At 41.3% G+C, this 26,303-nt stretch overlaps 1 protein-coding gene across 2 annotated transcripts in view; it reads left to right on the top strand.

The window, feature by feature from the left end:
- Positions 1-4,617: 4,617 nt before the first annotated feature.
- The window catches only part of DCT (dopachrome tautomerase), a 41,188-nt gene continuing 19,502 nt past the window's right edge, over positions 4,618-26,303 (top strand). Inside the window, exons 1-6 of one of the 2 annotated variants that reach the window (XM_002824362.5) lie at positions 4,618-5,220; positions 15,181-15,480; positions 17,562-17,662; positions 18,401-18,567; positions 21,993-22,172; positions 23,967-24,102. In XM_002824362.5, the coding sequence (XP_002824408.3) occupies positions 4,926-5,220; positions 15,181-15,480; positions 17,562-17,662; positions 18,401-18,567; positions 21,993-22,172; positions 23,967-24,102 (1,179 nt within the window). In that variant the 5' untranslated portion in view covers positions 4,618-4,925. The remainder of the gene's footprint in view (positions 5,221-15,180; positions 15,481-17,561; positions 17,663-18,400; positions 18,568-21,992; positions 22,173-23,966; positions 24,103-26,303) is intronic. The other variant, XM_054529152.2, reaches the window with a different exon arrangement.

The following is a 26,303-nucleotide window of genomic DNA, read 5'->3' as shown; positions in this document are numbered from 1 at the left end:
AAAATTAGCAGAATGAAAGGAATGAAAAGATGCTGCTTCCCCTGAGTCCTGGAGTGAACACAGTGTACAGCACAGTCACAGCTGACATGTGGTGGATGTGCAGCTGCATAAGAAATAGACATTTCTTTTATAAGCCAAATAACATTTTGAGGTCTTAACTGCAGCGTGAGTTAGCCTGAGTGGATGTAGACAAAACTGATGAGGTGATGTGACTGTCTAGCAAAGCTTACAAGGTAATTCTTTTTCAGTTATCTTTGCTTAGATCGTAGCAGGAACGTTGAATTAAGTTATGGGAAACCTGCATTCAGAAGTCAAATCGTGAACTGTGTTGTCCATAAAAAAGACCATGCTGATGGGGAGATTTAAAACTAAGTCATATGGGCTGGGCATGGTGGCTCACACCTGTAAACTCCCAGCACTTTGGGAGGCCGAGGTGAGAGGATCACCTGAGGTCAGGAGTTCGAGACCGGCCTGGCCAACATGGTGAAACCTTGTCTCTACTGAAAATACAAAAATTAGCCAGACGTGGTGGTGGGTGCCTGTAGTCCCAGGTACTCGAGTGGCAGAGGTAGGAGAATTGCTTGAACTGGGAGGTGGAGATTGCAGTGAGCCGAGATTGCACCACTGCCCTCCAGCCTGGGTTACACAACGAGACTCTGTCTCAAAAACAAAAAACAAACTAAGTCATATGAAAGAAAATGGAAAGGAATGGAGAATATTTAGTCTGAAAAAAAAGAAAGGGAGAAACGCCTGTGGAAAATGGACTGTACCCGGTCTATGGAGCCTGACTGGGTTACCAAAGGCTTTTGATGAAAGAATTGGGGAAGGAAATTTTTATTTAACATTTATATTTAAATTTACATTGAAATTATACTTAATGTTAATAACTTTTTTTTGTTTATTTATTTGAGACACGGTCTCACTCTTTTGTGCAGGCTGGAGTGCAGTGGTGGAATCACGGCTCACTTGTAGCCTCGACCTCCTGGACTCAAGAAATCCTTCCGCCTCAGCCTCCCTACTAGATAGGACTACAGGTGCATGTCACCATGCCCAGCTAATTTTTGTATATTTAGTAGAGATGGGGTTTCACCATGTTGCCCAGGCTGATCTCAAACTCCTGGGCTCACGTGATCTGCCTGCCTTGGCCTTCCAAAATGTTGGGATTACAAGGCATGAGCCACTGTGCCAGGCCAAAAACTTATTTAAAAGGAAGAATTTCCTCACCCTTAGAACTGTTCCTGAAATGTTGTGAGAACCTCCTCGCTAGTGATATTTTGTTGGAAATACTGAGGAGGGAGTTCATGGGTTGTAGTGATGATGTTGGGTTGGTGGTTTTCAAACATTTGCAGCAGTTTAATAAAACCTAACACGAAACCCCCAACATAATAATGGTCATTATTAGCCTAAACGTGTTTTATATATTCAAAATAAAAGCATTTAATTTGTATAAAACCAGTCACTATAATAATGAGGCCCTTTGGATGAACACACAATTTTGAATTGGGAATATTTATTTATCAACTATTTATCAAGTAGCCTCTATTTGCCAAATACTGTTGCACATGTTGGAAAAACACAGCAGGGTTAAGGAGCTTATAGTCCAGTAGATGAGACAATCTTTCAGCCACCTAACCAATAAGTCAGATAACTTTAGATGGTGATAAGTGCTTTGAAGAAAATAAAATAAGGTAGTGTGGTAGAGAGAAGGTGGCTAGATGTAGACATGTTAAAATGTCATGGAAGGCCTCTCTGAGAAGCTAAGGGCTCTGAGCAAGATTATTCCAGACAGAGGGAATGGCAAGACAAAGGCCAAGGTGAAGTGAATGGGGGCATGTTTGAATAATAGCGATTACAGTAGTCTGCCATCCAGAAGAAGAGATTGAGAGGCAGGCGAGGGAAAAATCATGGAGGATCTTTTAAACTAGTTTTCAAACTATCCATGATAAATGATTAAAAAAAATATTCCAGCCACAGACTAACATGTGATCCAGCTGCACATGACTCATTGCATGCAGCCTGTGCTCTGTGATCATCACCATGCACGTTTGGCAACCTCACAGCCGGACTCTTCCCCTCTTGAATGAAACTACCGATCGTATGCCTGAATGTTATCCCAATGTCAAATTGCTATGAAAATTTCCCATTGTTGACTCTCAATTTCTGTTTTTATTGTTCTTATCTTGATGTAAACCAGGAACACACCGTTCACGGATCTGTTGGCCACACTTTGAGTAGCACATGCAAAGCACCTTGGATTTTTCTTGAAGTGCATTGGAAAGCACACATGGGGAGGTGGGAAAGAGAAGACTCCAAGATCACTTGTAGGGTTGTGGTGATGCTGCTCTTTGTGGAGATGGAGAAGACCAAAGGAGAACACATTTGGGAGGAGAGAGCAAAAGTTCTCAACTTGAGTGAGAAATATCTAATCCTTCAAGTAGAGAGGGCCAGTAGGAAGTCAGATAATATGAGTTTGGGGCTCACAACTGAGGTCAAAGTCAGAGTTGTAATTTTGGAAAGTCATGATAGCCTGCATTTAAGGCCTCAGACTAGCTGAGTTATCTAGCAAGTGTGGAAATGAAAGAAAAGAGATCCTAGGACTTAGGCCTGGGGCATTCTGACATAAGAATTATTGACTCCATCAGTTTTAACATCCAAGAAATTTTATCTTAACATTTATGGAGCCCCAAGGCTTCACAAAAACCTGGAATAACATTCCCAAGTGTCACAATGCTGGCATGAAGTGGCAGTCAATAAATATACATGGAATGAATGAATGAGCTCCAAAATAAAGGTTTCAAAAACCCCTGAGATTTTGCGATTTTAGAACCCCAAGTTTCTTCCCACCCATGATGTGTTAGGTTGAATGGTGACTTCCCCAAAAGATATGTCCATGTCCCAGAACCTGTAAATATGACTTTATTTGGAAAAAAGAGTCTTCTTTGCAGATGTAATTGAGTGAAGAATCTTGAGATGAGATCATCCTGGATTTTCTGAGTGGGCTCTACATCCAATAAGTGTCCTTATAAGAAGCAGACGTGGAGGAAAAACACAGACAGATGGGGAGAAGGCCTTGGGGCTGTGGCAGACATTGGAGCTGCAGTTTCAAGCCAAGGATTGACAGCAGCTGCCAGAAGCTTGAAGAGGCAATGAGAATTCTAGCTTAGAGTCTCCAGGGAGAGTGCAACCGCCTGGCTGACACATGCCAATCCTTCCAACGCCTTCATTTTAGACTTCTGGGCTTCAGAACAGTGAGAAAATAGATTTCTGTTGTTTTCAGTCATCCTGTTTGTGGTCATTTGTTACAGAAGCCTCAGGAAACTGTTACACATGGTCTCTTTTAGCTGATGCTGATGCAATATTTCCTTTGGAGCTCTGCTGTATTCTGATTCAGTGATTCTCAACTCTGGCTGCACATTAGAGTTGCCTAGATATTTTCTGACAAAGGTTGGTTGGTATCTGGAACATCCTCAGAGATTCTGATTCAGTAGGGCTGTGGTACAGGCTGATACTGGTGTAGAGCCAGACATAAGAACTGCCATTTAATTAGTCACAACAACTTAACATCAAGGGGTGGCACAGAGGTACAGGGGGTGGGAATACCTGTGTAATTGTTTTCACCTTAGGAATTTGCTTTGAAACATAACAATATGTGTCTTTACATTCAAGTATATTCTTAGAAACTAGCTGAAGCCGTTTCGCATCCTTGTGGCACTAAGTCCTGTTTCCACCGTGAAACAGGTACCAAGACAGTCCTGTTTCCACTGTGAAAAAATAAATGGATGTTCTGACAGGTGGCCACCGTTGCTGACCTGACCATTCCCCAGAAGCACCAGGAGGCATTGCTTTCTAGACTGAAGCTCGGTCGTGCTTCGCTTTAGTCTAATCAAAAAGATTTGCTTGCAAGCCTTCATTCCATATGGTTCCAGTGCCTTCCATACCATCAGATAATGACAATTGTGAGTTTCTGGTGGCATGCTACTTCATGTAATTAAAAATTGCTGCATAGATGTGCTGAATAGGAGAAGAGTAAGTTATTATTTGGAGGGAAGAGGATTCCCAGTTGTGGAACAAAGCAATTCCTTGTACCCTGGTTCTAAATAAATGTTTCTTTATTTTGGAAGTTGCATGACCCCCTGTTGTGGTCTTTTTTGCACACATGTCAGAAAGCAGCCATGAGTGCATTGTAGTTAGCAATGTGAGCTTCTCTGTAAAGGGTCTTTGACGAAGAGCTCACGGCATCTACTGACTCCCCAGGATGTCTGAGGTCACAAGTTTGGCTGGAGCACGAGCCCAGATAAAGAAGATGGTTTTGCCCTCCTGAAACAAAGCCAGAAATGATCTCCTTTATTGTGCACTTTGGGTCATGTGCTAATGATGAGGGTTTCTCTAATACTAATCCCCCTAATGAAGGCTTCTCCCAGCCCTTACACAAGCCCACAAGGCCCCGTGGCTTGGCAAGCCAGAGAGAATAAAAGCAGCATGGTGTTTGGCTTTTGAACTGAGTTCAAGGCAATTAAAGTCAAGAGCTAAGGAGGGAGGGAGAGGGTTTAGAAATACCAGAATAATAAGTAGTATGACTGGGTGCTCTGTAAATTAACTCAATTAGACAAAGCCTGATTTAACGGGGGAAGATGGTGAGAAGCGCTACCCTCATTAAATTTGGTTGTTAGAGGCGCTTCTAAGGAAATTAAATCTGTTAGTTGTTTGAATCACATAAAATTGTGTGTGCATGTACACATGTACACACATATAACCTCTGTGATTCTCGTGGGTATTTTTTTAAGAAGAGAGGAATAGAAAGCAAAGAAAAAGAAGACATACAGAAAAGAAAAAAGACTGAAAGAGTAGAAGATAAGGAGAAAAGTGGGATAGATACACGGAAAGTAAGAGAGAGAAAGAGAGAGAGCTCTCCCAATTATAAAGCCATGAGCCCCCTTTGGTGGGGGCTTCTGCTCAGTTGCTTGGGCTGCAAAATCCTGCCAGGAGCCCAGGCTCAGTTCCCCCGAGTCTGCATGACGGTGGACAGCCTAGTGAACAAGGAGTGCTGCCCACGCCTGGGTGCAGAGTCGGCCAATGTCTGTGGCTCTCAGCAAGGCCGGGGGCAGTGCACAGAGGTGCGAGCCGACACAAGGCCCTGGAGTGGTCCCTACACCCTACGAAACCAGGATGACCGTGAGCAGTGGCCAAGAAAATTCTTCCACCGGACCTGCAAGTGCACAGGTGAGGCCCATGCTCCAAGCTTGGTGGGGAGGGACAGAGCTGGGAAAAGAGCTCCTTCTAAGGAAGAGATGAGACTCTTGACAGAGACTCTTAGATTAAGCTTTGAAAGGCAAACCAATGACGGTTTTGGTCGGAAGCATATTCAATAAGGCTGATGTGCTGGTTTATTCTTCACACCCTCTAGTACATCTAGTTATGTTGACTAAATAAATATGGCGTGGGCCAAGCCTGCTTATATGAATGCATGCCAACATACTATTGGCTTGTTTGTTGGAAGGGGAATTTAAGAGCTTAAAAGCGTTAGCTTTGAAACTCGGAGCAAGTCCTTTCAAGATGGATTTGGTGCCCTCTCCTGAAATGGGTTTGCACTTGTTGAAAAGGGATGGGTGAGGCTTGGCATTTAGAAGACAGGAGTCAAAGGTGGGTGTTCTGGTCTCAGCATTTCTCATGATTTGAACAGATCTCTTTTTTTTTTTTTGGAGACTGAGTCTCACTTTGTCACCCAGGCTGGAGTGCAATGGTACCGTCTCAGCTCACTGCAACCTCCACCTCCCGGGTTCAAGTGATTCTCCTGCCTCAGCCTCCCAAGTAGCTGGGATTACAGGCACCTGCCATCATGCCTGGCTAATTTTTGTATTTTGAGACGGGGTTTCACCACGTTGGCCAGGCTGGTCCCGAACTCCTTACCTCAGCAGGGTGCATGTTTCTCGTTAAAGCTTGTGACTGGGTTGTAACTTTGACAAAATTGTCGAGACGTGGCAACACGGAGCTTTCTCAAGGAGCTAGGGCAGGGAGGGTTGTTATTAGATAACAATGGCTTTTTGTCACTCTTCTCTGGACTTGATCCGGACATCACAAAATTTGCTCAGTGTCCTTCCTTTAGACGTTGGTCTCTCTCATTACTTGTTGCTTTTACATCTCTGCGCATTTCTCATTCCTCTAGCTCTTTGGGGCTTTTTCAAATCCTCTTCAATCTTTCCCACCTCCAGTTTCCAGCAGCCATGCCCTTCGGGGATAAACACTCAAAGCCTGGCAGGGGGCCGCTGAAATATAAAAAACACAAGTGGCAACCTCAGGAAAGCCCTTGGGCACTGTTGTAGGCTGGGTGGTTGCAGAAGACTTTTTCCTTTTAAAAATACTTTTTACTTCTGTTCTCATAGGATGCTGGAACATAGGAGGATATAGGTCATTGAGCTTCATAAGGGGTTGAATAGGTATTACTAAGGGAACATACAAAGGCCTGTGATGTTGGTGTAGGAATGACATTCGATTTTTTTTTTTTTTAATTTTAACTTTCAACTTTATTTTAGATCCAGGGGGTACAAGTGCAGGTTTGTGACATAGGTATATTGCACAGTGCTGGGGTTTGAGGTATGATTGATCCTGTCACCCAGGTAGTGTGCAAAGCACCTGGTAGGTAGTTTTTCAACCTTTGCCCCCTCCTTCCCTCCCCTCTCTAGCAGTCCCCAGTGCCTATTGTTGACATCTTTATGTCCATGAGTGCCCAGACATTAGATTTCTTTTTTCACATTAAAAGTTCTAGCTTTAGGCCTGGTGCAGTGGCTCACGCCTATAATCCCAGCACTTTGGGAGGCTAAGGTGGGTGGGTCACTTTGAGGTCAGGAGTTTGACACTAGCCTGGCCAACATGGTGAAACCTTGTCTCTACTAAAAATACAAAAATTAGCTGGGCGTGGTGTCAGGCACCTGTAATCCCAGCTACTCTGGAGGCTGAGACAGGAGAATTGCTTGAACCCAGGAGGCGGAGGTTGCAGTGAGCAGAAATCACGCCAGTGCACTCCAGCCTGGGTGACAGAGTGAGATCTGTCTGGAAAAAAAAAAAAAAAAAATTCTGGCTTTATAATAATTTTGTAGTAATATTTTTAATTCTGTCATTCAGAAGAATATCTAGGTCCTAGTTTTGCCCTGGGTATTAATCATGACAAAAATTTCAATAACATATTGGATATATATTATCCAGTTTTTCTAAGTTATTTAAGCATTTGCTTCTATAGACCTTCTCTCAAAATTATCATGGTTTTTTAGACGAATGAGGAGCAGGTTGCTGGTGTGGTTAGTGTGATTGAAAACCACACTAACACAATAACTTCTTTGTTCAAAACCCCAAAATACTTCTAGAACAATTATTTCTATGTCAATCAATGAAAAAGTGCTGGCCAAGCACAGCGGCTCACACCTGTAATCTCAGCACTTTGGGAGGCCAAGACAGGTCAGGAGTTCAAGACCAGCCTAGCCAACATGGTGAAACCCTGTCTCTACTGAAAATACAAAAATTAGCCAGGCATGGTGATGGGCACCTGTAATCCCAGCTACTCGGAAGGCTGAGACAGGAGAATCACTTGAACCCAGGAGGTGGAGGTTGCAGCGAGCTGAAATCGCGCCACTGCACTGCAGCCTGGGCAACAACAGAGCGAGACTGCGTCTCAAGGGGGAAAAAAAAGTGCCAACACTTTCAAAAGTTGTAAATCTGCATTGCTTAGAATCCTGGGGCAGAGGACTTTAGGAAGTCACATATAACCATTAACTCTTTTTGTTACCAGCTTCTTCATATTTTTGCCATGGCTAGCAAGTTTTTTTTGTTTTGTTTTGTTTTGTTTTAGGTAGGGATAGAAAGAATAGAGGATGGTAGAATAGAAGGGATCATTGCTATTTCCCTTTGCTGAGGAAATGTTTATAAATATTGCTCTAGAAGTAACAGGAACTTAGGATCACGGAGACCTACTTTCAAAATAAAAAAAAAAAAAAAAAAAAAAGGATCCCCTGCTCTAAAAAGGCATTGGGCCAGAAATGAATGGGGCCTGTTCTTCTAAGTCCAGGCTGTAGGGAAATCCCATGTACATAAGCCAGTCCAAAGAAGCAGGACTTCCTCCAGGGAGATGGTCTGCCTCTCCAGCCATTGTCAAGGCCAGGCCTGGCCCTAAGGCCCCATCTCCAGGCTGTGACTCACCTCCCCCCCAAGATCTGCTCAGTCCAAGCTCATCAGGAACAGAACTCTTTCCACACCTACATTTTTTTAAAGGTAACTTAAGATTTACTGTATCTATAAATTCAATTTACTAGACTTTTAATGTTTCCCAGTTTTATTGAGGCATAATTATTACACAGAACACTGCACATAATTAATGTGCACAATATGGTGTTTGGACATACCTATACAGTTGTGTTGCCATCTCCACAATCAAGATAATAAACATATCCATCATTTCCAAAGGTTCCTCGTGGTTCTTTGTTTTTGTTTATTTTTTGCTTTTGTGGTAAGAACAGTTAACATGAGTTCTGCCCTCTTAACACATTTTTAAGTACTGAATGCCTTATTGTTAACTATAGGCACTACATTGTACAGAAAATCTCTGGAACTTGCTCATCTTATATCATTGTAACTTTACAACTCCCTATCGCCCCTCCCCCATCCCCTGGTAACCACAATTCCGTCGTGTACTTCTCTATGTTCAGCTACTTTAGATGCCTCATATAAGAATAATCATGCAGAGTTTGTCCTTCTGAGACTGACTTATTTCACTTAGCACAAGTGTCTTCCAGGTCCATCCATGTTGTCGCAAATGGTAGCATTTTTTTCTTTTTAAAGGCTGAATAATATTCCATTGTATTGTCATACCAACTTTGGATGGCTCTACTTATCTTGCTAGATGGTCTTCTTCTTTGAATCTCAGGGCATGAGACTAAGTCCTTAGTGACTGAGCTGGGAAGTTATTTTGTGTACGTCATAATTACCATTCTGTGATGAGCCGTGTGTCCCAAAGCAGGACACATGTCCTTCAATTAATTCTTCCCCAAAGAGTAAGTTGCTAGCCTTCCTAGGGTAGCTTTTTTATGGTTTGTGGGGCAATCTTTGGAATTTAAACCTGATCCTGAGCCTCCCAAAGAACATCCTCTACAGTAGCCTGATGACTCTTTTGTGAATGGAGTCACTGGGGCACTCCTGGGATGATCCAAAATTTCTCAAGGAAGAGATGTAGATTAGTGTCTTGTAACAGACTATTGATGACCCCGAATGTTGTTAATTCTTTGGAAAATAAACACCTCATAGTTTCCATAGTCATGAAGCTGGTAAAGTAATTTCAGCCTAATAAGTAGAAACACATAGAAATTCTGGGATTTGTTTTTTAAAACTCTAAATTCTATGGTGAAATTCTCTGTAGAGAGCTTCTCTATAGTCTCTGTAGGGATAAATGGAAACAAAAAAGCCACTGAGCTTAATTGTCAGGAAGAGCTGAATTGCAGGAGACTTTGAATTTGCTATTCACCTTATAAGGCTTACCTGCCAGTTGGCTTTATGAGAATATGCTATTTGCAGCTATGTCTTTCAGCTTCTGAAAAACTTGCGCACCAAATAGTTTTTGAACAGTTGACGGCGAACTTCTTGTTTGTACAAGTGACTAATTGCCTCCATTTTCCAATCTCTGAAATGGGGATAATGATGAAACCACACTTGTAAAATCCTTTTGATTTCTGTAGATGAAAGGACCTATGTAAGTATAAAGTATTGTTATTAAAATAATAGAATCTCTAATTAAAAGGAATAGGCTATTTAGAGTTCCTTGTAAATTCACTAATCAGTGGTCTTTAAGCTTATTTAGTCTAATGGCTTTCTGAGGTTGAGCTGATGCAGTTCATGTAGGAATGTGTGGTGTTTAGATGATCTCACTCTTTTTCCATTTTTATCCTAGTCCTTTGTAAGCACGAGACTTTGACTCTTTAAATTTAATTTTCACTGAAGGACATACTCAATGGTCGATAGATTGATATTATCTAGGAATCACTTTTTTTCCTCTCTCTCTGTTTCCCAGTAAGATAACACAGTTCTTTCTAAAATGCTTCTCTTCTTATATTTTTTGCATTGGTAGATTAAGAAGAAAAAACTAACTCATGTTAAATTGATGGAAGATGCTACTAGGAAAACTAAATTAAGGAAATAAACATTTTGTCTGCTAGGCTTTCATGTTGTTACAGTTTTCAGTCATCTCCAGCGTTTCAACAAATTCTTCAGTTCAGGTCTATACATTTAGAAATGAAAGGGACCCAACTGCAGAGCTTTGGAATAATTTCTCTGAGACATCTTGGAAAAGGAATTTTTTAATTGAATAAATTTCTGGGTCATAAATGAGCTCCAAAACAGACACAAGCTTTCTTATTTCTCCCCCCCACTCCCATTCTTTTCACAGGTGTTGAAAGCTTTCTTATTAGAACTTATACATTGCCTTTTGGAGGCAACTCTGGTTACATTAAAGTTTCTTGTTCACTGTAGTTGTGAAGCATCTCTGATATTCTGAATCAGGATTAATCATTTTGTCATTTGTCATTCAATGGAGCTTGATTTATTCCTCTGTTTTCACTTTTCCCACAGTTTGACTTGTGTTGAAATGTCATTGTGTACTTGTCCTTCATTTCCACTAGACTAAGGTATTATGCCTCATTTATACAGATGCTCCCTGACTTATGATGGGGTTACATCCCAATAATCCATCATAAATTGAAAATACTGTTAAGTCAAAAATGCATTTAATACACCTAACCTATGAACATCATAGCTTAGCATAACCTACCTTAAATGCACTCAGAACACTCACATTAGCCTACAGTTGGGACAAAGCATCTCACACAAGGCCTATTTTATAATAAGGTGTTGAATATCTCATGTAATTTATTAAATACTGTACTGAAGGTGAAAACCAAAATACTTATATGGATATTCGAAGTAGAGTTTCTACTGAATGCATATTGATTTTGCACCATCCTAAAGTTGAAAAATTTTAAGTTGAACCATCATAAGTCAGAGGCCATCTGTATTTGTATTCACTAGTGTCTGATCCCTTTTATTTAATTATTCATTGATTCTTTCACCACCCATCCACCCAACATTTATTTAGCATCAACTAGGCCCTTCAGATACAGAGAGGGGGGAAAACTGACATGATTCTTAAGATGTGCACAGTATAGTGATATGTAAGACAGATATGAAGACAAACAATTGCTATACTGTTTGATAAGTTGTCTCTATAATACTAGTAATAATAACACTTAATATAGAACTTACAGCAGGGTGCGGTGGCTTCACGCCTGTAATCCCAGCACTTTGGGAGGCCAAGGCAGGCAGATCACCGGAGGTCAGGAGTTCAAGATCAGCCTGGCCAACATGGTGAAACCCCGTCTCTACTGAAAATACAAAAATTGGCCAGGCATGGTGGCGTGCACCTGTAATCCCAGCTACTAGGGAGGCTGAGGCAGGAGAATCGCTTGAACCTGGGAGGCAGGGGTTGCAGTGAGCTGAGATTGCATCACTGCACTCCAGCCTGGGCGACAGAGTGAGACTGTCTTGACAAAAAAAAAAAAAAGATGTGTGTATATATATATGTGTATATATGTGTATATATGTATATATGTATATATGTGTATATATGTATATATGTATATACATGTGTGTATATATGTATATACATGTGTGTATATATATGTATATATGTATATATTTAACTCACTGTATACCAGATGTAGTTCTATGTGCTCCACATTAATGTGCTTGTTTTTATAACCTAAAAGCTATGGTAGCATAAAGGAAGACATGTTGATTGTTGTATTTTTTAATAGACTTTAGAGCAGTTTTAGGTTCACAGCAAAACTGAGTCAAAAGTACAGAGATTTGCCAACCCCCTGTCCCCACACATTCACGTCTCCCTCGCTGTCAGTACATGTTTAGTGTTGGCTACCTTTTAGATAGTAGGTGTTCCATAAATTATTTGTTAAATAAATACATGAGAGAGCCAATTATTTTGTTTCTGCCAACTACAAAGAATCGTGGCAAAGAAAGTAGAGTAGTCTTCAAATTCATGGCATAAGTTATGAATTACTCAATTTCAACAATCAGACCCCCAATTCAAAAACAAGTGTTATGTCTTTAAATATAAGAATGTATTAAATTATTATTATAAATTTTAGGTGTGTTATTAATATTTTTAAATATTGAGACTTTATTATTTTAGATCAGTTTTGGGTTCACATCGAAATTGGGGAGAAAGTACAAAAAATTCCCATCTACCTTCTCCCCCACACTCTGCAATCTTCCACTAGCAACATCCGCAAGCCAGGGTTACAATCAATGAACCTCTACCGACATTATTATCATCCAAATTTCTCAGCATTACAAAGCAAGGAATTACTCTTCTACTGTAGAGAGGTGACTAGACATTTACCTCCAATCAGCTATAGATAGGCAGCTGGAAATTTGACTGAATTTGAATCTGGGTAGCTACTCTTTTTTAGACACAACATTTTGTTCACTCGGTTCTCAAAACAATGTTCCACTCCTATACTGCCAGAGTAGGTGATATGTTTTAATCAAATCTGTTTTTAATACGTACAGTTTTAGTAAGGTTGCCCCAGGGAAAATAGACTTCAAGGTCCGTGAGACTTTAAGCATCTTGCATAGCATCTGATGAGATAGTAGCCGCTTCATAAATATTTGTTAAATAAATAGTTTGTATTTAATTATCTCCAGGAATCAACATACATTTTAATGTTTAACTTAAACTATTCAAAAACATGATTTTTAGACTTGGGAAGAGTAGAATTTTTCCTTTTTTCAATATTTTAACTTATGTTCTCATAGAGTGCTGTAAAAGAAAAATACAGATAATTGAGCTACATAAAAGGTGGGATATATGATATATTATAAAAAACAAAAAACTCAACCGATTACAATTAGAAAAAATTCTCCCTAGAGATAGTTTTAAGGAAATTTTCTTTAACTATCAAAAAATCCACTATAGAGAAGGAAGCCTGTGCATTTTCTTTACAGAGTGCTGTTAATCATTTTGTTTTCATGCTGTTGGAAAATTTTCCTTTCCTTTAGAGATCCAAATAACCCTCCCTCCCTGTGGTCATAGTACTTTTTACTTACCTCTATTTTGCTACTTGTAGTTTACCAAAATTATTTATAGGGGCTGCTTTTTCTGCAAACCCACAGAACAGGGAGAGAAAACGTATGTGGCATCATCTGCTACATGCTCGATACTTCTGTTATTCACTCAACACACGTTTGTTTTGAACAAGGCTAAGCACAGGCCTAGGCAGTGAGTTCACAGCCTTACAGTTGCCTGGAGCTGAAACAAGTGTAGTGATGTTTACAATCAGTGTAAATAAATGTGAAGAAAGGGGATGTATGAGGTGCAAGGAAGTAACTGACCCAAACCCCGACCTGTGGAATCAAGAATGACCTTAGAGAGCACCAATGTGAAGTTTAAAGGAGAAATGGATCACACAGGTAAAGAGGAATTTAGGGAGACAGTGAGGGAAAAGTGTTCCAGGAAGAAGGAAAAGCAAGCAAATAGGCCTAGGGCATGAGGTAGAGGAGGAGGAGTAAGTGAGCTGGTCACCCTTTTTAAATGCTTTATGTAATCCCTTTAATCTTCTGGGAGATAAGCATTATCATCCCCTTTTGTTTCAATCTTGTTCTCTAATGATATTTAAATTTTACCCTCTAACCTAAGGAATGACATGTTGGTCATACCCAAAGCAATAAGTTGGAAGGCTAAGAAGGGAAAAGTCTGGGGCAAGCTACAAGGATGTAAACTTTAGATGCTGATCAGAGAGATGCCCAGAGCTTGATCTTATTAGTCCTGTTCTCCTTCCCTGGGCTTTGAGAAAGCAGGGAGCTTTGTGCAGCTGACAGAAATCCTGTGGTGGTTTGTGCTTCCTGACATCATGGCTACTGATTCACCCTGAGGACTTGACAGCTTCTGTTGATTTTGTCTCAATGCTGTCAACTTTGTGAAATAAGTCAGCTTTTTAAATGTGAGATTTCTTCTAAATTCCTGGAAATCAGTTAATTTATGTATTTATTTTCTTTCTTTCTCTCTCTCTTTCTCTTCCTTTCTTTCTTTCTTTTCTTTCTTTTTGAGACAGAGTCTTGCTCTGTCACCCAGGCTGGAGTACAATGGCATGATCTCGGCTCATTGCAACCTCCACCTCCCGGATTCAAGCCATTCTCCTGCCTCAGCCTCTGCAGTAGCTGGGACTACAGGCATGTACCACCATGCCCTGCTAATTTTTGTATTTTTAGTAGAGACGAGGTTTCACCATGTTGGCCGGTCTGGTCTCCAACTCCAGACCTCAAGTGATCTGCCTGCTTCGGCCTCCCAAATTGCTGGGATTACAGGCGTGAGCCACCGGGCCAAACCATGTATTTATTTTGGTTTCATCTTTAGCTTGCTGTGTATTTTCTTCCTTCTCTAAATCAGTGAACTGTTCTGTGTCATCCCTTTTTGTGGGCGTGGAGCGGGCGCAGGAGGAGATACCCCTGTGATCCTGGGAGGAAGGAATGTGTGCATGAGTCTGCTAGCGCTGCTATAACAACATCCCACAGACTAGGCAGCTTAAACACTGAAATTCACCCTCCCACAGTTCTGGAGGCTGGATGGCTGAGATCAGGGAGTTGGTTTCCTCTGAGGGCTCTCTCCTTGGCTTGCAGATGGCTATCTTCTCCCTGTGTCTTCATGTGGTCTTCCTTCCAAAACTGTGTCCAAATTTCCCTTCTTTTGAGGACACCAGTCGTATTGGATTAGGGCCTACTCTAATTACCTCATTTACCCTTAGTTACCTCTTTAAAGACACTATCTCCAAATATAGTCACATACGAGGTATACTGGGGCTAGGACTTGGGGGACACGGTTTAGCTCATTGCAGTATACAATGTATTTCATGTCCTGTTTCTTTGCTGGGAATGTGTCTAGGAAACTCTCTAGTGCTTAGTCCACTTGAAGATAGAAACATTTAAGAGGAGACCATAGGAGGAAAATTGACTTTCTTTGCCTTTGTGTAAGCACCTTCATCTTCTTTTCCATTCAAATTTCAGAGTACAAATTCAGAAATTTCTTCCAAACGACATAAACCCACTTCCTTTCCATCTTTCTGTTTTGTGAACTAGGAAACTTTGCCGGCTATAATTGTGGAGACTGCAAGTTTGGCTGGACCGGTCCCAACTGCGAGCGGAAGAAACCACCAGTGATTCGGCAGAACATCCATTCCTTGAGTCCTCAGGAGAGAGAGCAGTTCTTGGGTGCCTTAGATCTCGCGAAGAAGAGTGTACACCCCGACTACGTGATCACCACACAACACTGGCTGGGCCTGCTTGGGCCCAATGGAACCCAGCCGCAGTTTGCCAACTGCAGTGTTTATGATTTTTTTGTGTGGCTCCATTATTATTCTGTTAGAGATACATTATTAGGTGGGTTTTTTCCTTGGCTGAAGGTATATTATTACAGGTTTGTGACTGGGTTGAGGGTATGGCAGTGGGAAGTAATTTCATGCAAGTTAATTAAGAGAGCAACCTCAAGGCAGCCTGAGGTTTATGAAAGTCGTAGAATTATCAAATACTGCCTGGAGTTAGAAAGAAGCAGTTTCTTCCTGCACATTGGCCGCAGACACTTTAAATGTTCTCTCTCCTCTACTGTATGTTCTTGGTTCAAAGTGTAAACTCTTCTCTGTGAAGCTGTTAATCATCAAAGGTGTGAGTTGGTGAGGTGGAGGCAAATTCCTTTTGATTTCAGAAGAAAATATTTGTGAATCTGGCCATGGAAGCCCTCTCTGACCTTTTCTCCAAATTAGAGGAATTAACTGAACATGTGCTAAGGCACATGAAGCTTCTTTGTGCAGAATTAGAGTGCTCATGTTGGGAGTGGGCATCTTGTTAAACTCACATGATAGATCAACTTTGGATGAATTTTAGACAGTCCATCACATGATAGACTTTCAGATAATCATTTATGGTACTCCTGCATGGTCCGGAATCCCCAGGTTTGTTGGAGCTTTATTGTCAAGGAAAAGTACAAGCTTAGCCACAGCAATGTAGAGTTTCTGCTGCTTAGCTCTTTGCAACACAGTCATGCTGGATGCTTGAGAAATTGGTGACCTGCCCTTCCAAGTCTTAAAAATTGGGGTCTGGGTAGGACTTGGAATGAGGGGGTTGTCTGTTACAAACTTCATGGATCAAGTAGGTTCAGCTTCGACCTTATTTTTCAGTCAAAGGAAAGCCATAGACACCAATGTATTCCAGGAGTGCTTGACTCCATCCTAGATTCTTCTCATAGCAGTCCTTGAATGCATGGCTGTATATGCACCTGTCCCCATTTTTGGGCTCCTTCATTGGGGTCAGGATGAATGAAGACATCAAGTTCACTTTGAAGAGCAAGATTCTGATTTAGACAGGTTCATCCTTCTGCTCATCACTTGTTCCCCTTCACTTGATACCCTCTTGTTGTTGGATTCTGAGAATTTGAAACCTTGCTCTGGATTGAACATGAAAAAGGGCTGTGTAGCCAACATCAGGGACAGCAGTGCTTTTCTCAGTGTGAGTCTTTTAAAACTTGCCTTACTGGTAAGCACCTGTCTTTCTTTATCGATAGATAAGGAGACTCTTTTGGCTATAAACCTTTATAGTTTTCCTGTTATCACTCTGAGGAATTATTGCTTTATGAGAGGGTAGTCTCTCAAGAGGAAAAGAAAGTCATAGTTTCTGGTCATAGCTACAAATTAAATTTATATTCATGTCTGTTCAGCTCTCCGAAGTTGTTATAGGTATTTTGAACAAGAACTAAAGTTAGCTAAAGTTTCCACATAACCATCAAAGCTGTTATGAAAAAGGGAAGAAGGATGGACCAGGCAGTAAGGAGGTCATTAAATCATCCAGAGCTTTTCACTAAAATTGGCAGTTCCAGTGTCCAGCCTAAATGGCTAGAATGTATTTTTCTCTCTTCTGGTCTCAGTGACCATGCTTGTCAGCTAGTAGTTATAACAGATTGATGGGTGAGGCAAAATACGTGAAAGTTCTTTTTGGTTACATAAATACTGCATTAAGACTAAGTGCAGTAATATTATTATTAATTTATCCCTCCCTTTTAAATTTATATCTTTGTGAAGCATAGGTTAGCAAATGCCTTTAAAAAATATATTTCATTTAGGTCTTAATGATCTATTCTTTTGGATAGTCTATTTCACCTGAATGGATTGTTGCTTACAAATTAAATATGTATCAGGGGCTCCCAATGCTGAAAGTCACCTGAATTTCCTGGATCTCTGCTAGAAATCAACCTTTTAAGAGATAAAGGAGGGTTTATCCTAAAAGTACTAGTTACTTCTGAAATTCATGTCATTACTATTGCTTTTGGAGAGATAAATAACAACAAACTTTTTTTTCTTACTACTATAAAACATCATGGACTTATTGGCTCTATAGATACAGCCCAGGTAAGGTTTAACATTTTAAAAATTCTATTCTGTCATTTCTAATATGCTTCCCAATTGTTTCAGGACCAGGACGCCCCTACAAGGCCATAGATTTCTCACATCAAGGACCTGCGTTTGTTACCTGGCACCGGTACCATTTGTTGTGTCTGGAAAGAGATCTCCAGGTAGGTCAAAACTATGCATTTAGTTCTTTTAATTTTTTAAAAAATTTATTGTATATATTTAAGGCATACAATGTGAGTTTTGATATACTTATCTCGATATTCATACAAGATAAGATAAGTGATTAGTGCACTAAAGCAAGTTAACACACTCAGCATCACATAGAGATATCTCTTTTTGTGTGTGTGTGGTAAGAGTACCTAAGGTCTACTCTCTTGGCAAATCACCAGTACACAATACAACGTTAACTATAGTCTCAGACCTTTAGACTTATTTATCCTACATAACTGCAACTTTGCACCTTTCAGCCTACGTCTTCCCATTTCTCCCAGTCCCTTGTAACTACTATGTAACTCTCTATGTATTCATTCTTTTTCTTTTTTCTTCTTTTCTTTAGATTCCACATATAAGTGAGATAGTGCAGTGTTTTTCTTTCTGTATCTGGCTTATTTCAGTTGGCACAATGTCTTCTAGATTCATTCACATTGTTGAAAATGGCAGGGTCTCCTTTTTAAAGGCTGAATAATATTCCACTGTACACAGTGTATATATATATATATATATATATATAAAATATACACACACTGATTTATGTCACAGTTTCTTCATTCATTTATCCATCCGGTACTCTTTGTCTTGGTAGACATTTGGTTCAGATACATATCAGTCTTTGCCTTATATGCTTTCTTGTTGTATCTGATGGCATGGATTAAATGACTAGGCCTGCCCTTTGCTTTTAGCGACTCATTGGCAATGAGTCTTTTGCTTTGCCCTACTGGAACTTTGCCACTGGGAGGAACGAGTGTGATGTGTGTACAGACCAGCTGTTTGGGGCAGCAAGACCAGACGATCCAACTCTGATTAGTCGGAACTCAAGATTCTCCAGCTGGGAAACTGTCTGTGATAGGTAATGGCTCCTGTACCTGCAGTGGTATCCAGAGGGAGTCTTTTCTGATGTCTGAGACATGGAGGAGAAGTCACTTCATAGTTCTGTTTCTTATGCATGTGGTGTCCTATTTACATGTTTCTAAAAACAGTTTTCCTGTGGGAGGTGGGATTTCAAAAATTCAAAGCTCTTTAATTAAAAAAATAAATATATCAAAAACACATTTGTGAATTGATTATGCTTGGCCATCATTTTGAGATCAGGTTAGTTTTATCAGGTTAGTGCAAATGTAATTACGGTTTTTGCCTTTAAAAGTAATAGCAGAAACCACAATTTCTTTTGCACCAACCTAATCAAATTAAGAGTAGTTCTTGCATTCAATCAACATTTGCTAAGCACCAATCATATCCCATGTGATGTAGTACTGCCGGGAATACAAAGATGAATGAAATAAAACCTCCCTTTTGGATATTACCTTGTATTAACGAGATAGATTTCTTGTAAGTAAATTACAATCGAGTGTGAGAAGTACTGTAATAGATGTATACACAAAGACAAGAAGAGAGTCTGGGCAAGTCCCCAAGAGGCGGAGATGATGGCTCTGAGAAGGGAAGGGGCACAGACCTTAGGTGTAGAGAAGGGTGAGGGGAGTGTGGGAGGGCAGTGGGTGAGTCCTTGGTGGAGGGAACATCATGTGTGAAGTTAGATAATTCTCTGGAAACAGCCTGGTATGGCTGGGTCACAGGATGCTGGTGAGTTGAGGAGGACAGGGGCTTGGGGCCAGCTGGGGAAGGATGATCTGTGACATACTAAAGACTATATACACAGATCAGTGGCCTGGCCTGCAGCCCATGAAGAGTTCTGTCCTCAAAGACTCCTTGAATTTGCTTCTCTGTCCTGGAACACATTTCAGCAAAAAATTTCCCAAGAGGCTCCTCACCTCACCTTCCTTTATTCATTTTTTTTCCTCCAAAATCTGTCTTTTTTTTTTTTTTTTTTGAGATGGACTCTCACTCTGTCACCAGGCTGGAGTGCAGTGACGTGATCTTGGCTCACTGCAACCTCTGACTCCCCGGTTCAAGCAATTCTCCTGCCTCAGCCTCCTGAGTAGCCGGGATTACAGGCATACGCCACCACGCCCAGCTAATTTTTGTATTTTTAGTAGAGACAGGGTTTCACCATGTTTGCCAGGATGGTCTTGATCTCCTGACCTCATGTAATCTGCCTGCCTCGGCCTCCCAAAGTGCTGAGATTACAGGTGTGAGCCACCTCACCCAGCCTCAAAATCCCCATGTTTTTAACCCCACTGCTCTGTCTTTCCTCCCAGGTCCTTATACTGCTCCAGGGCACAGAGCTCTGGCTCCCCCAGCCCCCAGCCTTCACTGCCAACACCCTGAGCCTGTGTAGGTTTGCATTTTGAGGGGCCCATGCCCAGCTAGCAGGGACTTTGTCTTCCACATCCTATGCATTTCCTACAGTGCTCAGAACAGTGCTCCACGAGTAGGGACATCATCAGTGCCTTTTCTGTGACTGAGCTTAATTCCATCAGGCACCATTTCCCACCGTACCTTGGAATAGTAGTGGATGGTATGTGAAAAGAGATTTCTGTCATCAAGTAAATTTAGAGAAGGCTGAGTTTAAAAGGTTTTTAAATTTTTAGAATGTCTTCAAGCTTTCCATAGATAAATGTGATATTCTTTTTCAAGAGGAGCCTAACCCTGGAACTCTTACTTCACCAGACATCCCATTGGAATCCACTTTGGGAAATGCTGCCTGGGAGGCCTTGGAGACCTTTTTCAGCTTAGTGTTTAGGTCCTGGCCTCTCTCATCCCTGTGGATGTGCTGATTATATCCTCACATACTCAGTCCTATCCCTAATTCGTGAAAACCCTCACAATAACATCTTTAAATTTTTATCTCTGCCAGTGAAATAATGGTCTGCACTTTGGGAGACCAAGGCAGGAGGATCACTTGAGGCCAGGACTTCGAGACCAGCCTGGTAACATAGTGAAACCCTGTCTCTACAAAAAGTTAAAAAAGTTAGCCTAGCTGGGCACGGTGGCTCACGCCTGTAATCTCAGCACTTTGGGAGGCCGAGACAGGTGGATCACCTGAGGTCAGGAGTTCGAGACCAGCCTGATCAACATGGTAACCAACCAGCCTGACAGCCCTGTCTCTACTAAAAATACAAAAGTTAGCTGGGCATCGTGGCATGTGCCTGTAGTCCCAGCTACTGAGGAGGCTGAGGTAGGAGAATTTCTTGAACTCAGGAGGTGGAGGTTCAGTGTGCCATTGTACTCCAGCCTGGGCTACAGAGTGAGACTCTGTCTCAAAAAAAAAAAAAAAAAAAAGTTAGCCAGTAGTCCCAGCTACTGGGGAGACTGAAGCGGGAGGATTGCTTGAGCCCAGGAGTTCAAGGCTCCAGTCAGCTGTGATCATGCCACTGCACTCTAGCCTGTACAACAGAGTGAGACCCTATCTCTAAATTAAAAAAGAAAAAATAAATAAAAAGAAAGAAATACTATTCTGATGGTGGAATCCAGGCCATAGCAGGCATGTAGGATATAATGTCTTATGGACATGGGACCTTCTCAGCCCATGCTGAGCACGTAACTATTGATACTCCACTACCTTGAAACATTTTCCAACACAGCGTTTCTTCTAATATCTCCCCTTTGTGTACTTTCATCTGCTTTTACTCTGACCTCCTCTGTTTGCCTTTGGTTTGCCTAAAATGCTTTGGTAACTTTACATGTCACTTCTGCCAAAACTGGCTTAGCTCAGCATAATATGAACCACCCTATTCTCCCTTCAGTTACTCGAGATTCAAATGCACACAATAGGAGTCATCTTGCCTTGTAAAGCCTCTCACTGTCTTTCCAACAGAATGGTAATGATTATTCATATTTATGCCCATGTCCATATTTTGTGCATCTACATTTTTGAAACTTCTCGACCCATAATGACTTTCAGGTATAGTACTTTTTTACCACATATTGTTAACTCTGGTAAAGTAATTGTAATACAATTTTACCGTGATTGTGATGCTGATTGGTTTGCTTGGCCCAAATTTATAATACTGTCCACAAGTTAAGACATATCATTTTTTGTTTTGGGGGATTTTTTTTTTTTTCTTGAGACAGGGTCTCATTCTGTCACCAAGGCTGGAGGGCAGTGGCGTGATCTCTACTCACTGCAGCCTCTGTCTCCTGGGTTCAAGCGATTCTCCTGCCTTAGCCTCCTGAGTAGCTGGGACAACAGGCACACACCACCATGCCCAGCTAATTTTTGTATTTTTAGTAGAGTCAGGGCTGTGCCGTAGCTGGTCTCGAACTCCTGGCCTCAAGGGATCCACCTGCCTCAACCTCCCAAAGTGCTGGGATTACAGACATGAGCCACCACGCCCAGCCAACATATATTATTTTAAATCTTATTACAAATCTTAGCTTGGATGACTACAACCACCGGGTCACCTTATGCAATGGAACCTATGAAGGTTTGCTGAGAAGAAATCAAATGGGAAGACACAGCACGAAATTGCCAACCTTAAAAGACATACGAGATTGCCTGTCTCTCCAGAAGTTTGACAATCCTCCCTTCTTCCAGAACTCTACCTTCAGTTTCAGGTGGGTGCTCGGAGCTCTGCTGGACCTGCCTGTACAGTACAGGTTTTCATGCCTGTGATTGTAATGAACTGGAAGGAAACCCAGGTTTTGGGGGTTGTCTACGAAGCTAAGTGATGGAGAGAGGCCTAATAAGAGAAGTTAGCAAGGGATTGGTGTGAGGAAAGTCTTTACCCATCTACTATGACTAACAATGTGGTTTTAATACCTTCTAACTTAGCTGTTCAAAACCATCTTTTGTATTTCTAATTGCAGTACATCAATAGGTCTAGTCTTTGGAACCAGGGTACTTCATTAAATACAGTGTTTTTTCAATGTCCATGCTCTTTCTTTTCCTTTCTTATTTTTAAAAATGTCGATATTAGAAATTTATCAGCCATAGAACTTAATAGTGGGGTCTGAGATCTCAGAGGAGTATTGCAGACTAAATTCAACTCAAATCAACACAGCAATGACATTACAATACTTAACATTTAAATACCAACTATTAATCTTCCACCACAGGTTGGGCATGGTGTTCATGCCTGTAATCCTAGTGCTTTGGGAGGCCAATGTGGGAGGACTGGACCAGGAGTTTGAGTCCAGTCCAGGAGTTTGAGACCACCTGGGCAACAGAGCAAGATCCTGTCTCTACAAAAAAATATAAAAAAGTAGCCAGGTATGGTGGTATATACCTGTAGAGGTGGGCTTAGAATTTAAGCAAATCTCAAAATCACCAAAGAAAAACACATATTTCATGCCCTGCTCCCAGAGTTTCTGATTTAGTAGGTGTGGGCTGTGTCTTAACAATTTGCATTTCTAACCAAATCCCAAATGACGCCAGTTAATGTGGTCTGAGCACTGCATTTTGAGAACAACTCCCCTAACTCAAACATATAGAAAATGCAATCTATTTTAATAGCACTTTTGTCACAATGAAAAACTAATTCATCTTCCTTTTCAAAACAACCTTAAATGTTACCCTTCCCCCACCTTTGACGCTACTCTGAAGGCTGTGTCCAACCTCAGCAGACTCTGAGCCATGCTACACTTAGCACAACCTCTACATTTGAGTTCAGCCTGCCCTGCCCTGGGCCCATACAAATTGTCTACTTTAAACACAGTTAAGACAGAGAGAGAATCCAGTTTTGGAGAAGATCTTTAATATCTACCATCCCCTTTTTGGGCCCATCTTTGTTTAAAATCTTATTTATAAATGTATCTCTCATAATTCTTAAAGTCTTTTTATGGTGGTAGAAAATTTTTTTCTTTTTTCTTTTTTTTAGAGCCAGGGTCTCGCTGTGTCACCTAGGGTAGAGTGCAGTGGCACAATCATGGCTAACTGTAACCTCAAACTCCTGGGCTCAAGTGATCCTCCTACCTTAGCCTCCTGAGTAGCTGGACCTTCAGTCAAGCTGAAGGTCTATTTAGTTGAGAAATTTAAATATCAGATTGTATGTTAAATAAAAAAATTTATTGATCACAGACCATCTGCTGGGCATGGTACTGAACCCTGGCAATAAACATCTGAAGAAAACACAGAGCCTGCTCTCCAAGCGTATGAGAGACAGCTATGAAGGTTGTCATACAGTACACAAAAGAGATATAATTCAGAAATAGCATTGATTAGGAGTTCTCTCCCGTTACAGAGGATTATCATTAAAGTTTGGGGCTAATTCTTGGTCAATTTGCTATGACAGAGCTTCTCATATCCCTACCCAATCTCAAATTAGACAACTATCATCTAGGCTGAAAACAACAAAAGAGAGACCTTTATCAATCTTTGTCTGTTGTCACTGATATACTTGTTTCTCCCAGGAATGCCTTGGAAGGGTTTGATAAAGCAGATGGGACTCTGGATTCTCAAGTGATGAGCCTTCATAATTTGGTTCATTCCTTCCTGAACGGGACAAACGCTTTGCCACATTCAGCCGCCAATGATCCCATTTTTGTGGTATGTTCAAAGACTCAGAATGCATGAAAATTTTCTAGATGATATGTCACATTTATTTTTTTCCATACAGTTAAGGTTTGATGGTGTTTTATTCTCTGTGTGAACAATGTGATGTGTGCAAATATAAATTAATTTCAATCTATACCATAGGGATGGTTAGGTAGCATTTGAAGGCCCTAATCAGAACCCATGCTTCAGGGATGGCTCACTTTTGGGTGATCTTAGACAAGAGTTTACAATTCCACTGGTGAATTCATAAATTTGCATAATAATAAATGATTTTTCATTGGCTAAATGAGTGTTGTTGAGGTTCATTAGTCCACACAAACCACCTTCAATGTGTTACCTGCAGGAAAGAGAGGTTCTGTTAGCCAGAAAAGGGGAGGAGAATGGAGAGGGTGTGCTGGACATTTAAACCTCCTACTCCAACTTGAGTGAGCTCTACTTGAGAAAGAAGAAAAGCAGCCCCTGACATCCAAGAGCTGGCCTGGTGCAATCAACCAGGCCTTGATGTCCCCTGTTGGACATAAACAATCTCGTAGAAGATCGACAGCAGACAAGGCCACTCTGATCATGGTGGATCAGGACAAAAATAAGACTACTCCATAACTGTGTCTGAGCACTGACAAATTATGAACAGTTTCCAAGCCACAAAATGCATGACATCCCCTTTCTTGGCTAATATGAGCAAAAAATGACAAATGCCTTCACCGATGGCATTAATACAAAAACTTACATTTGAGGCAATTTAATTTGTTAATCTGATTCATACCTCTGACATGTAATATACAGACAGTAAATAGGATTGCTGTTGACTGTGCAGGAGGCTCACAGTTGTTTAAATTTCAGTGTGATGAACTCCTTTGGTATATCAGTTTGATTTCTGTCTCACTTTAAAACAAAAGAAAACTGCCAGGCATGGTGGCTCATGACTGTAATCTCAGCACTTTGGAAGGCTGAGGCAGGAGGATCACTTGTGCCTAGGAGTTTGAGACCAGCCTGGGCAACATTGTGAGACCTTTTCTCTACGAAAAAAACTTTATAAATTAGCTGGGCATGGTAGCATGCACCTGTGGTCCCAGCTACTTGGGAGGCTGTGGTGGGAGGATCACTTGAGCCTGGCAGGTTGAGGCTGCAGTGAGCCATGATCATGCCCCTGCACCCCAGCCTGCATAACAGGGTGAGACCCTGTTTCAAAAACAAAAACAAACTGAATAAAATTTGACAAAGGATTGTATAAGTTTTACAATTCTGAGCTTTTTTAGTGTTTTTTGTTTTGTTTTCTTTGAGATGGAGTCTTGCTCCATTGCCCAGGCTGGAGTGCAGTGGCGCTATCTCGGCTCACTGCAACCTCTGCCTCCCGGGTTCAAGCGATTCTTCTGCTTCAGCCTCCCAAGTAGCTGGGACTAGAGGTGCATACCACTACGCCCGGTTAATTTTTGTATTTTTACTAGAGACAAGGTTTCACCATATTGGCCAGGCTGGTCTCGAACTCCTGACCTCCTGATCTGCCTGCCTCAGCCTCCCAAACTGCTGGGATTACAGACGTGAGCCACTGGGCCCAGCCTTTAGTTTTTAAAGTATGTTCATCCCCTGGTGAACTTTTCTAAGACAAACAAAATGGGAAGTACAAGTCAGGGCCACACTGTTCAGCTACCATAGTCAATGCTCTCCAGTCTGTGCCCTCTAGGAACACAGTGTAGTTGAATACATTGATCTGTTACTCCTTGCAGGGAGAGAATGGAGGACTGTGGAGAGTCTCAGCCAGTGGGTGTTGGAAAAGATAGAAGGGATTTGGGCTTGTGCTAGGTGATTTGGGGAGGACTTTTGGAAGCTTTGCTCTGAATCAGATGTTGTCAGGAAGCAGGGGTATACTTCCTGATTCTATGATTGGGTATCTTGATAGAGTAATTATATCTGTATATGGGGCAGACTAGACTGAGGTTAAAGCCATAACTGGTAAAAGAGCAGCAGATGCTCATATTAGCCGGGAAAGGGGATGTCATGCATCTTGCGTCTTGGACAATGTTCATAATTTGTCTGTGTTCAGACATTATGGGGTTTTCTTGTTTTTGTCCTGATCCGTCGTGGTCGCAGAGTGGCCTTGTCTGCTGTCGATGTTCTACGAAATTGTTTATGTCTGATAGGGGGACATCAAGGCCTGGTTGATAGCGCCAGGCCAGCTCTTGAATGTCAGGGGC

This window comes from Pongo abelii, chromosome 14 (genome assembly GCF_028885655.2).
Source record: "Pongo abelii isolate AG06213 chromosome 14, NHGRI_mPonAbe1-v2.0_pri, whole genome shotgun sequence".
Lineage (NCBI taxonomy): Eukaryota > Metazoa > Chordata > Mammalia > Primates > Hominidae > Pongo > Pongo abelii.
Note: the sequence above shows the minus strand (reverse complement) of the source record. Positions and strands in the feature narration are given on the sequence as shown.